The sequence below is a fragment of the Aedes aegypti genome, chromosome 1 (genome assembly GCF_002204515.2).
Source record: "Aedes aegypti strain LVP_AGWG chromosome 1, AaegL5.0 Primary Assembly, whole genome shotgun sequence".
Taxonomy (NCBI): domain Eukaryota; kingdom Metazoa; phylum Arthropoda; class Insecta; order Diptera; family Culicidae; genus Aedes; species Aedes aegypti.
In genome coordinates this window covers 292,397,976-292,411,904 of record NC_035107.1, presented here as the reverse complement: position 1 = coordinate 292,411,904, position 13,929 = coordinate 292,397,976, and the positions used below count along the sequence as shown (strand labels likewise).

At 38.2% G+C, this 13,929-nt stretch overlaps 1 protein-coding gene and 1 long non-coding RNA gene across 4 annotated transcripts in view; one reads left to right on the top strand and one right to left on the bottom strand.

Moving 5' to 3' along the window:
• Positions 1 to 3,955: 3,955 nt before the first annotated feature.
• Positions 3,956 to 13,929, bottom strand: part of LOC5571437 (la-related protein 1) — a 64,142-nt gene continuing 54,168 nt past the window's right edge. For all 3 annotated transcript variants that reach the window (XM_021838194.1, XM_021838193.1, XM_021838195.1), the window contains 2 exons: positions 5,108 to 5,471; positions 3,956 to 5,041 (listed from right to left, as the gene is read on the bottom strand). In XM_021838194.1, the coding sequence (XP_021693886.1) occupies positions 4,660 to 5,041; positions 5,108 to 5,471 (746 nt within the window). In that variant the 3' untranslated portion in view covers positions 3,956 to 4,659. The remainder of the gene's footprint in view (positions 5,042 to 5,107; positions 5,472 to 13,929) is intronic.
• LOC110674182 lies at positions 7,698 to 9,142 on the top strand. The gene is made up of 3 exons (XR_002498715.1): positions 7,698 to 8,477; positions 8,534 to 8,630; positions 8,693 to 9,142. It is a non-coding gene; the product is annotated as an uncharacterized LOC110674182 (long non-coding RNA).

Below are 13,929 nucleotides of genomic sequence, written 5' to 3'. Positions count from 1 at the left end.
TTTTTCGAGCCTTTGTCAATTTAAATCAAAGTACGGAATTGATGCAGAATGGCATTTCTTTGCTACGTCACATGGCAAAGGTCCTTGTGATGCTATTGGAGGAACCATAAAGCGCATGGCCACAAGAGCAAGTTTAGCCAAAGAACGTGAGCATCCAATTAAAACTGCAAAAGAACTATTTGATTGGGCGAAGCGCAGAAAAGAAGAAGATTTAACAAAATTATCATTTTGTTTTACTACTACTGAAGAGTACGAATTAACGGCATCAGAGCTCAGCGAGCAATATAATAACGCGAAAACGATCCAAGGAACCCAAAAATTTCACTGTTTCATTCCATTGTCAGAAAATAAAATTAAAGCAAAACTATACTCGAACTGTACTGATAATGATGCAAAAGTGTTCGATATTGTAAAAAAATTGAATAACAATAAATAAATAAATAAGTATTAATAAAATGTTTTCATGATCTCATAACGCATACCCAAATCCAAAACTTTTAAAGTTTATATATAACTTTTAGAAACTCATCGATCATACTCTAAAAAAAAATATCCTGGTAAAAAAAATTTTTATTTTCGTGTAATCTGTTAATTCATTTTAATTTATACATATATACATATACATATAATATTTATACATATACATAATATTTATACATATAATATACATAATACTAATGAATACATGAAAACGACTTGTTTAATTCACGCAAGGCCCTTAACAATAAAATCAGCAACAAACTGCGGTTCCCGTAATAATTTAAACCGAAAAAAAAATTTTTTTCTACTTAATGTGAAAATTGTGACATGTTTGACGTGTCATAACTTTTTTGTCTATTGGTTTACCATCACCAAATTTTTATGGTACATAGCTAATATAATGGACAGTTTTCCCTCAAAAAATTACGTTGGTATTCCGATAGGGTTTTGAGATATTTGAGTTTTTGTGTCAAAAATTATGTTTTTTAATGCAAAAAAAAAAATTTTTTACTGTGTGTATTTTTTTTTGGAATCTTTATTTAGTTGTCTAACTTTGTTTCTTTAGTTGTCTAACAATCGAACGAACCGTTTTTGCTGTGCAGCTTTTTGAATATTTTTGAACCATTTTCACATACACCCTTTTGAAAAGTTAGTCTTTTTAACTTGAAGAATTGATATCGGAAAATGACACTGCGGAACACGTTTTTGTCTCCAGCATCAAAATACCTCTATTTACTTAATTAAGGGTTGCTGAATCCATTGCCGTTTACAGAAATATCATAGCACGTCTAGTTTTTGAGATATTGGTGGTTGAAAATGCAAAAATTGACTATTTCAGCCAACTTGCATGCAAGTTTGGCAGCTTGTAAGGCAATTTATTTGTTTAATTTGCCGCAGAACTCAAACTTTATGTGTATAACAATACTTATCATCAAAGATTAGAATACTTTTGATGCGGAAAAGTTATTTTTTGATGGTTTAGAAAAGTATTGTATTTTCCCATATAAGAGAAACGAAGAATTTTGTATGGAGACTGCAAGCATGTTGAAAAATTCGGTTTAATCTACATTTAGTCGTGAAATTTCAACCAAAATATATCTAAAACGAAATTTTAAGTCATCTTTTGCATGCTTGGTGGATGAGATCACAAAAAAGTGTGATAAAATATACATCAAATTTTAGGTAAACATCAATAAAACCACTGTTTTATACAACTTTGGCGACCTGTAGCTAAAAATTGTGACGTGCTGGAAAATTTCTGAGAACGGCATCAGATTCAGCAACACCAAATCTACTAGAGACACATAATTTGATCCTTGAGACACGCAAAAATGTCATTTTTGTTGCGCTGTGTGACGATTTAGATGGAACTGGAAAACTGTGCAAAGTTTCAGCTCAATAGAAAAAAATGAATTAAAAAATTTACCAAATTTTGGTGCTGTTGCTTGGAATTACTCAGCTGGTACGCGCTGAACTTTTCAATCGTCGGTCTGAACTCCTCCTCCTGACCAACCTGAGCGTTCAAATCTCCTATGATGATTTTGATGTCGTGGCTTGGGCATCGGTCGTACTCGCGTTAAAGCAGCGCCTAAAATGCGTCCTTGGCATCATCAGTGTTTCTGGAGTGTGGGCTATGCACGTTGATTATGTTGAAGTTAAAGAATCGGTCTTTGATTCTTAACTTGCACATTCTTTCGTTGATAGGCCACCGCCCGGTCATGCGTCTCAGCATTCACCCATTACCAGTGTTGCCACATATTTTTCGACTCACATCTGTAATTTTCGAAAGATGCGACTTCTATGTAGATTCGTCGATTTTAGCGCAACGTTGTTCCTAAGAAGATTCTTGAGCAATAAATTTTGGTTTGAGCCCATAGATACCTGTTGCAAAATGATACACCAGAGCAACAGCACGAAGGTTAATAAGCCTTATGTAGTTTCGGCCTTTTGCGATTCGTTCTAATACTTAGGAAATGCTTCCAGTAATTATTCCTTAAACTGTGACAAAGATTCCTTCTAAGGATATCTTCCAGAAATTTCCCACAATGTTGTCCAGGAACTATCCTCCAGGTATTTTTTTTTTCTAAAATTTCATACCAGCACGGCAACTGCTTTGGAATTTAGGTCTCACCAACCCCTTCAAACGAAACTTCACTGCGCCGATAGATAGCCCTCTGGTTATACTTGTTCAGTTGTTTTTTGTTTCTAAATGGAACTTTTCGGCACAAAAACAAACGCACTCGAGGAAAACGCACAATTTTGTGTGTCCTTAATTTATTAAATTATTTTTAATTTTTACCGAATATATAAGTAGTTTATTATTTACAAGTTATATTTTTTTCTTGAATTCACAATTAATTACAGTATATGACTATAATTTTTATGTACCTTTTGAATATTTTTTTCTTTTTTTTTTCGGCTTTTCGTTTCAATTATACGATTTGATTCTTCTACGTTCACAATGTCCCTGGCGCTTACTCTTTTACAAATAGTACTGTGATACTCAGTAGCATAATTCTTTTTTTTATTTGCTTCATGTTTGTAGTTTTGTTTTGCATCCATAACTTCTATATAGTCCCAAAAAGAAGAAAACAATTGCATTTAAAATTAGTTAACTTACTAAAGAAAAAAAAATATGAGAGAAAGAAATAAAAATTCTTTCTCCCCATCACGCCTAAATATCTTCAAACTACACGTTTATTCAGAAAAAAAGAAAAGACGATAAGGCTTACACGCTTACTTATTTCCTCTCCATCTCTAAAGGTATTTTCTTTTGTATTAGTTCCACCTGGCCGTCGGGGCGTTCGGTTGGGCCCCTCATAAAGCCGATGGCTAACCATAGTTGTTCTCTATGTAACAAGCAACTCTTTGAAACTTAAGGCAATTATCCGTCAGAAAGAGGAAAGTATTCTTATAGTTTTAGCACGAAATGAAAAGTTTTGTGTTCACTACTTCACTTTTTGTTTTGTATGTTTGCTATTGGAGGCATCGGACGCGGAAAGTGTGACGATTAGAAAAAAGGTGCGTCTCCGATCGAAAACCTTGAAAAGTATGTCTCGCACGCAACGCGTCATTGCATCCTAGAGGTTAATAGTTGGGTAAGTTGTGTATTCGTGTTGTTTGTATATGGTTTTGTGTGTGTGTTTTGTATAAGAACTTTATTTCTGCGATTACTACACGGGAAAAAATTCTGTAGTAAAAATTACTATTTTAGCTGACTACGCCCATTCTTGAAACTACCATGCAATTTCAGACCAATTTTCTATGTTTACGGTACATCCCACCACATTACTGGTACATTTGACAGAAATAATTTACAACAATCTGATTTCGACTACAGACATGGTAAAATCAAGCGCATTTCTGGTCTGCTGAAAATTGCCGGTGCGAGCGCTTAAGTTAACCCCCTAAAATGGTAGTTTTTACCTCACAATTTTTTTGCGTGTAGTTTTGTTTGTAACATGTTTTTTTTTAATCACGATATCATTTGTATGAACGAATTCCAATAAAACCGGGACGAAAAGCATAGATTAATTCAAACACAGACCGCGCAATAAAGCTCTATAAAATGATGCGACATTTAAACGTTACGACTCGTTCGATTGGTTAAACCGTAGTAAGAGAATAAGGTTGGCAGTAAATATACTCTTGGATTTATTTTTCTCTCTTTCAATTTCGGTGCACGACTAACAGGTATCGATCGAAAGATGTTCTTCTTGATCCATGTCGGATAAAAGCAAATATTATTGTCTGCCAAATCAAATAGAAAACTATCTTCTTTCTACACTCTACGAAATGTTTAGATTAATTTAGTGATTGATTTGATTATTTTTGTCGATCCCAAATGAGTTACTAGTTTCAAAGTTTCGATGCACCCAGATTCAGATTCGTTTCAAATAGAAAATAATGAAAACGAAAGAAGGAGGAAAAGATGATATCAATAATTTCTACGTAGCGATCAATTCTCCATCATGTAAAATATATAAGAGCAAAAATATACGCGATATGACAACGATTTCATAGTAGGACGTGTGTAAAAAGCAACACAAAACCATTTCTTTGCAGTTTCTCAGTGTGTTTTTCGCCCGATAGGACCATGTCCAAGTTCCGTATGCATCCGCGCTTCCATTTAACGGAAGGTTCTGACGCACCCCCTTTAAAAAGAGCACCCAGAATGCCTTACGCAGTCTTCTCGCTCGATGATGAAGTCTTTGCCGCAGCCGCTGTTGAGGATGATGACGTAGCCGAAGTAGCAGCATTAGTACCGGAAGAAGAGGGAGTAGCAGTGGCAGCATCTGTCGTTTTCGTACTGCTTTGAGGCTTTTGTTGCTGCTGCTGTTGCTGATGGTGAGGGTGGTGAGGCTTTCCGCCAGATCCGGATGGTCGGTTAAGTGAGAACCTTTCGTTTGGTGCCATTCGTACTACCTTGTTGCCAGTGGAACCGCTTCGGGGACGGCTACCAACAACCTTGGCCGCACCGTCACCGAAGGATCCTGTTCGCACGCGCGATGGTCCCGGTCGGTTAGTCACATCCACCAACCTATTGCCTGCTGAATCACATCTATAAAGAACACAACGAAACAATCAGGCGATCTGTACATTTTCCAAGAATACCCCCAAAACGCACCTTTTGCGACTGTAGTAGTAATGCTGGTAACTACTACCGGCGCTGCCCCCGCCGGAATATCCACCGGAAGAACCTGCTCCGCTACCCGCGCCACCGTGATGGGCACGTTTGGCGTGGCTCGGGCCGGCCACAACCGTAAAACCTTCGCTTTCCGACACGCTTCGGGGCCGGCGCTTCGAGGGCGACGACTTCAGTTTGCCGACGCCTTCCAGCATTTCGTTGATCTGCGGTTCCAGCACGCGGAAGTCCTCGATCGACTTGAACTTGTCCAGGTATTCCTTCAGCTTGGGATCCACCGACAGCTTGGAGGCGTTCTTGTAGTACTTGAGGAAGGCCCAGAATTTCTCCAAACCGTACAGTTGGCCTGGAATGGGGGAAGAATAGTGACATGTTAGAGATGATCGAGAGAAGCACCCATATACATAGGTTAAAGGAGGTTAAAGACTATAAGTGAACTGCTAAACTGTAATGCTGCGGGAATAGACGAGATCCCGGTTAAGCATCTCAAACACAGATCTTAACAGCTTTATCAATCGATGCGTGGGAAGACGTGCTATGGTGTACTATGCGAGAAGTCCTGTCGAGTTCAGTTTCGTCTACTAGTACGTACTTTGTTTTCGACTAAATACTACTACTTTTGTTGTTTTGCAATTAAAGTAAGTTAACACATCTACCTTCCGCCGTTTCGAAAGTTCAACAAATAACATCCGCGGAGCAAACAAACTGATGGGATCCACTAAACAATCGAACCTAAAAAATCGCTCTCCTCTTGACGTATCTAGTGGAAAAAACTATTCAACAAAAGTCCATCTCCGTCGAATCGATGTGTTCGCCTGGAATCTTCACAAGGCTGTTCTCGCTCATGATTCTCCACAGCTCTATGCAGTCGACACTTTCGTATGCCGTCTCAAAATCGAAGGAGTGAAGCAAGTGAAGCCTAGATTCCTAATATTTCCGTTTTTTTTTTTTTCAAGATTTGGTTCATGCGCACACACCATTTTCTAGTTTCCCAACGAGTATTGTCCGCAGCATGAAATGATTCATAAAACAAAGTCTAGCAAAAGCCCAGGCTATACTGAAGCTTAATAAAGGAAATCTTAAAGTAATAACTGACCTAATGACCGGTCGCTGCCCAAGTAGGTAAATCTTAAAAAGATAGAAAAAATCCAATCCTCTGAATGTCGTTTTTGTCAAGATGTAAACGAAACTGCTGAGCATTCACTCTGCAACTGTGGAGCAATGTTCAATCAAAGAATGTCAATGTTTGAAGGGTTATTAGAGTTCTTAGAAATTTGGCAAAGTAGTCAGAATAGGGATATAGACTTTATAAAATAAGCTGAGCCTAATTGGGATTGTGTTCTACAGCAATCAATGTCTATCACATCTCAATTGTGAGAGAATATTTGATGGGTACCAGATAAAATAATGACCAATATTCTAAAATAATGGAAGCAGTGCTCAAAAAATATCCGCAGCACTTTACGCTCAAAACATCGAAGGCTTACGATCTGCCTGTTTCAACGTCCACGCTTCGTGCTCGTGGAGAGTTACCGAAAAATTGCAATGCAAGGCCTAGAAAATCGCTGGGCACTCGGTGAGCCATCATTGTCATATTCTGTTCAAGTGATAATCAAATGATGTTGAAGAATAGAATTGTTGCAACAAGAATAGGAGAGGACAATGTCTTTGTTTCTGCGTGTTTGTTGACAATTGATTCACTGATACAAGGTGAGTTTTGTTTCCGTTTGCAAGTTGCAGGACCTACGCTGGTTTGGGGTTATCCATAAACCACGTATTTTTTTTTTCGTATTTTCAGACCCTCGGGAGGAGTTTTCTTCCATACAAAAAATTGAAAATGTGTTGGCCGTGGTTATTAGCAAGACTCTCCCTCTTTCCCTATAAATGACCACGTGATTAATGAGCGGCACCTTATGTAATCCATTAAAAAAACCATTCGCAGCCGCAATTCGTATTTTCACTTCGCGGGAAACGTCAATGTCACATGCCACAAGTGATTGAAAGTGAATAAACACTTCAATAGCTTCAAACACTACCCTTAGCACCGATCCAGCGTTTTACGTATCAGCGCAATTAGTTTTGCCAGAAAACCATGTTCAGACATTATCTGCCACAGCTCATTTCTTTTCACTGAAGCGCATGCTGTCTTGAAATCAATAAGCATATGATGAGTCTGCATGTTATACTCCCGGAATTTATCTAAAATCATTTGCAAGGTAAACATCTGGTCCGTTTTCGAGCGGCCCTCACGAAAACCGTGAGGTGTTAGCCGACGAAGGACAGTCGGTCTGACTGTTAACCAGGATGCGCAGCGGTATTTTGTACGCCGGATTCATCCTACTGAATCTCTCTGTAATCGGCGCACCCCAGTCTGTGCCCTTTCTTGCAGATTGGGCGTATGAGGCCATCCAACCAACCATTAGGCAGTTCTTCGTCCTCCCAAACTTTCAGAAGTACTCGAGTGGTACATCTGCTCACTTCCGTGCTTGAGAAGTTCGACCGGGAGCTCGTCCTTCGCAGCAACCTTACAGTGCTTCAATCCGCTGACAGTCAGAGGTGACAGAGGTTTGAAACTCTCTTATGGTCAGTGGGTTTACAGATTGATAGCAATGTTGGCGGCGGAATATGGTCTAGGACCGCGCTTCCCAAACTCGCTTTTCGCGGCGCACCGGCTTGTTGCAAACTCGCTTGTAGATGAACAAAAAAAGCGATCCGACGAACGGCTGGTGCGCCGCGAAAACCGAGTTTGGGAAGCTATGGTCTAAGGTCATACTTTTTAGATGGCATTTGGAATAGCTCTCATAGTCCAGCTTGACGATATGTCTGTAAACAGTGCATACACTGAAACTAATGCTGTAGTAACTTAAACCATACCATTGTTGTTAACGCAACTATTTTCAATTATTGTTAATTTGAATGAATTTGTTTCAATTATAAAAACAATGTTATTGAAATTACCATGTTGCAACACCACAATTCAGTGTATTTTCAACTATGTTGTTATAGTCGGAAATCATTCTTTCTCAAGTTAAACTGACTACCCGTTTAGTAATGAATAACGGAAAGTGTTCTCGATTTTACCATGCCCATGGTAGGAATAAGAATTAAAATAATGTAATTCTCACCAGCGCTCACTTACGTTTCGAGCTCACTTTCATTATGACGCCATATTTTTGTGCACCAGTCAAGCCTGGACTTTGCTTAGTTGTGTGGTTCGCTTCAAAATGTATTAATTAAATCAAACAATAAAGGAGAAAAGTAGCTGAATAGAAATAATAAAATAGCAGAAATGTAATTATACAGAAATAGAAGTTCTTGTTTTCAAATGTTCAAGATTCAGACCTGCGAAATGGTGCGTATGATCTAAATTTGAGTTGGATGTAAAGTAATACTCATTTATATTTTTAGTCCGGGCTGAGAATCTAGATTTCCTCATACCAAAATCCAGAGCTGCCAAGATTCGAGTCGCGCAATGTATAGCAGAGAAATACCACCCAAACCTGCTGTAATTGCTTCTATTTTATATCACAGCATAATTTATTTTCTTATGAGCTCACTCATTTACAGGAGTGTACTTTGACCTACGTATCGAGCAGTGAGAACCTCCACCCGGATTTCTTTATAATCGATGCCACAGGAAAGCGGAAGAGTTTACAGAAGCTGTCATGCATATCGTCCCTACTTTTGTTTTGCTTCCAAAATTCAACGACGAATTCTTCGATCCAAATAATGATAAGGTATTTTTTAAGTGAAAATTATCGAACTAAATAAAAAATAATATCTTGCAAATATATATTGACTCTATTCAAGGTATGCGCATTTGCATTTAGATTGGAATACCGATAAATCTAAATGCATTATGCGTGGACCTTGATGAATTAATAATATCCAATAATACAAGCAGCTCGGCATTCTTTATTTTAAATGCAATTAATGCATTAGCGTAACTTCAACTTAAATCTAGAGGGGGCTTGACTCACACGATAAACAAAATCTCTTTAGCAAGGTGCATACTTAGTCTTCTTCTTCTTCTTTCGGGCGTTACGTCCCCACTGGGACAAAGCCTGCTTCTCAGCTTAGTGTTCTTATGAGCACTTCCACAGTTATTAACTGAGAGCTTACTATGCCAATGACCATTTTTGCATGTGTATATCGTATGGCAGGTACGAAGATACTCTATGCCCTGGGAAGTCGAGAAAATTTCCAACCCGAAAAGATCCTCGACCGGTGGGGGGATTCGAACCCACGACCCTCAGCTTGGTCTTGCTGAATAGCTGCGCGTTTACCGCTACGGCTATCTGGGCCCCTTACATACTTAGTGCATACTTAGTAAGGTACCGCGGGGCAAGTGGGTAAATGGGGTAAGTGAAAACAATTGATATATTTTACTGAATATGTGAATTAACGTTTTAAACTCATGCGTAAACCTTTGAGGTCATTGAGAACATTACGGTAGGTAAGAGATTTCTGAGATTTTTCAGCCATTATTGCATAATAGAGTGACCTGTTGTTAACCTGTCAACTGTTACTCCGTAACAAGTTGGCGGCGTACAATCTTATTTTAATATTTTCAGTGGAAAAAAGTTGCGGAAAATAATTTCCTGTACCACTTCTTAGTTGTCCTCTGTGACAGTTTCAAACTGCAATAAAAAAAGTTTTAGAATTAATTCGACGTAGACCTAAAAATAACTAAATTTAAACACCGTCCATTTTCTTATCAGGTGGGGCAAGTGAAAAGTTTATCATTAGAGATTGAATTTGTGTTTTCTCTTTAAGTAGCCATAAGTAAACATGATTCGCAATTATCATAGAAAAACATAACGTGCTGATAATTCAAGAAACACTATACTCAAGCGTTAAAAGCTATTAAAAATCATGGAAATTCTCTAAAATATGTTGCCAAACATTACAATATCAATATGTCTACTTCGGGCAGCCAATTAAAAGGAAGACGTTGACTGATAAGTTGCAATATTAGAGAACATACGGAAATCTCGTGGAATGTCTATGTAAAGCTAGTTCAAAACATAAAAATGGGGTATAGGTCTATCCACATAAAAAAGACCCTAAATACGTTATTGAAGGATTCCGTTTGATTTCTCCCGAAGAGTTATCCGACTTTCTCAAAAACAAGTAACGAGCGGTGGAAATTCTACAGAGTAGAAATGCAATTGCTGTCCTATAATGTAAGAACTAACATTGGAAATCTTGCAGTTATAATTTTGTCGAATCATTTCAACTTTCAACATAACTGAACAGAACAGAAGAAAATTGAAGTGAAAAGAATAACATTTTCTTTGTTTTTCTTTGTTTACATGTTACTTATGTTATTGTTCATTGAGAAGCTTTAACAAGTGTTAAAGCTAATAGAAATCGTGAATATAACTGTTTGTTTTTGAATTTATTGTTCAAAACGGTGAACTTTTCACTTGCCCCACTTTTGGGGCAAGTGAAAAGCAAGGAGACATTTTTCAAAAACTTTTTCTGTATTTTTTTCTTCAATTTTTCATAAAAATCAATTTCAGCATGCTGCTTATATATGGTGGGAGTCAAGCTAAAAAATATACACAACCTCATTTGTTTCAATTTAAAGACTCTAGAATTGGAGGAATCTCAACTATGCGAATTCCATTACCCACTTGCCCCACGGTACCTTATAAGAGTTTAAATTTTCTAGGGGGGGCTTGAGCTTTTCTAGGGGGGGCGTTGAATATTTCACTTCGAATTCTATTTATCGTTACCACGTCTAATAGTGAAATTTACTACATGATTGTCGTTGCTTTGAATGCAAGAGATGGTTGAAAGATTAACTTTTCTTGGTTTTCAACATAACCATGGAACATGGTAATTTTCACTGCTTACCTCTTATTTCGCCAGCATGGTAAAAAATACGACAAATTGTGATTGAAATGAATGCAGTGGGTAGTCTGCACAAAAGAAGTGGTGCTGTGCATTTATTTTAAACTATCAACATGGTAATTTTTACCGCAATGCTGTTTTCAGTGTATGATATTGCGTTGCCTCCTCCAGCTGCCGTTGTCTCCCAGATTCTAACTGTCGGCCGATGCAACGAAGCGACTAGTCCTCTCCCTGTATATCTTGATGAGTCCCGTTCTGTTACCTTCCCTCAATGTCGTTGCTGATTGATAATAAGCGTCATTCGGGTGTTCATCGAAGTGCTGCTTCCAACTTTTGATCACCTTATGTGCTGACAAAATGCTCTCATCTTTTTCTCTGCACTTTTTGGCTTGGTGCAAGATGGCTTCGTGTGATACATTGTTAATGACGGAGAATTTTTCACGCAGTTTTACTATTACCCAGTGGCGTCTCGTCCTAAGGTGCACTACACAGTCGAAGATTTCAAACTAATAAAACAAAAATACATTATAATTCCCACTACTTGCAACATTCATAATATGCAGTTGCTTGAAAATGTTCTTTGCCCAAATGGTGCATCGCCCTCAGTGAACAAACCAGTCTCCATCTTTTGATTCTCCCTCCCATGGGCTCACTCAACCAGCTAGCGAAAACAGCAAAGCAAACAAGACAAACAGCCATGCGTCTCCCCATCGTATTGCTGAGAATATCCAGTTCAGCCTAGTAATCCTTTATAAGAGAGATTCGCGGAAGCTGACATTTCTGTCAAAGTGTGAGCCAAACGAACATGCGTTATGTTTGTTTTGAACTTTTCTTGAAGAGTAATGTAATCCGCTTGATAAAAGTAATTTTGCATAAAACAAAACAATGAAATATTTTTCTTTTTTAAATTTTTGTCAATGCGATTTGAAGTCATTGATTTTTTTGGCTGTTTATTAGTATGGATATGTAGCTCAAAGATGTATATCGAAACAAAATACACTTTTTAGCTATATTAATATTATATTAATTATTAATATTATTCTTGGTGCGGAGAAAAATCAGCACTGCTGGTCAGTTGCCAAATCATTCCATTTTACTTCCGCTTATCTCTCTATAAAGGATCACTAGTTCAGCCGTGTACTCTCTCTTGTGCACGGGAATAGCGTGTGTGCAAACAGAGAGAGAAATTGCTTAGGGCGCGGTTTGCGAGAATCGAGAAAGCGCGCGCAATTGGCGTCACGACGCCTGCTGTTGGAAGAGAAAGCGACAACGCTATATATGCGTATGAATATGTGGGTATCAATAAGATGCACTCTAGATATCCCGTTCTTAAAGAGCCAGCCTAGGCTGTCAAGAGAAAACAGTAATGAACAAACACGAATGAAGTGAAGACGCGTTGTAAACATTGGAAGAGAAATATATCGTTTTATTAGTTAAATCGTCTGACACTCATAGTAATCTGTTCCGATCCCCCACAAATATGTTGCATGGAGCTTTCAGGTGTCGCGCGATACATACTAGGCGCGATATTGATTGGAACAAAATCTAGATGTAATTAACATATTAGCGAAAATTATTATGTTTTGTCTCATTATATAAATCAAATTTATGTGGTTATGAAACGATTTACAAATTATGTTTGAATATAGCTTTTCCTGCTCGACGGACCGATGGCTGACAAATTCGGTGGGCGTAAAGTGGGTTTGACGCTGACAACAGTCAATTATCATTTCACTTAAAAGCCTTGATGTAAATATCAAAAATAGTGTGCAACACCTGGTGAATGGCGGATATCTGGTCCGTTGTTGCTCGTTCGCCCATAAATCCGACCTGATATTTCCCAATGAATTCTCTAGCAATTGGTGATAGACGGCGGCTTAAAATTTGGGAGAGTACCTTATAGGCGGCGCTCAAAATTGTGATCGTATGATATTTGGTGCAATCCAACTTGTCGCCCTTTTTGTAGATGGGACAAACGACACCTTCTATCCACTCCTCCAGTAATAGTTCTTCCTCTCAAATCTTCACGCAGCGAACTGGACTATCGAATTTCATACATTTTACCTTATGAAAGGTGGAACGATTATTGCAATACGAATGCTTTATGTATCGTTTTAGCGTCACTTCACATCAAGGCGTCGATTGGCGCGAGGTATACGCTCGGGCCTAACGATCGCAAGGTTCTTGGTTCGATTCCAGGTTGCCGCGTTAAACGTTTTTTGTTTTCAAATTCTGGTTTGGGGCGATCCATTAATTACGTAAGACAATTTTCGGGGTTTTTCAACCCCCCCTCCCCCCATGGTAAGATTTTTTGTGTGAAAATTTTAAATAACTTGTATGACGCGTAAGAAATCTCAAACCCCCCCCTCCCCCCATAAACCCTTACATAATTAATGGACAGCCCCTTTCATAAGGCAAATTTATGAATTTCAACCCGATTTCTTGTGGCGAATTTTCATAAGGGGTTCCTATGTTTATCGATAGTCCATTTGCCTGAGTGTTGGAAATAATCCAGTGCAGCGGTAGTTGATCCACCCAAGGGCTTTTTTTTTTCAACCATCCAATCTCCAAATCTTGGAAATCTGAAGTCTTTCGTCCTCCGCGATCTCTCACAAAGTTATTTCCGGGCAAAACGTAGATCGTCAAAAATCAAACGTTTATAGTTAATCAACTTCAAGCCTAATTATTACGCAAATCTAGTATGGCCTCCTTGAAAAACTTCGGAAACGGTTCTGGAACTCAGTTTTACGACACCCACCCCCTAAAACAGTAGTACTAAAGTAGTACTCACTGTGAACAGAAAATAAATAAAGTTTATGATCAATTTGAAGCTCTTCAACAATCGTAAAAATCCATAATTCCATAATTCCATTGAAAGTTTCTAAGAAATTGTTGATAATTGTAATCTATTGTGCAATTGTTGAGGAATACTATTATCTGCATAT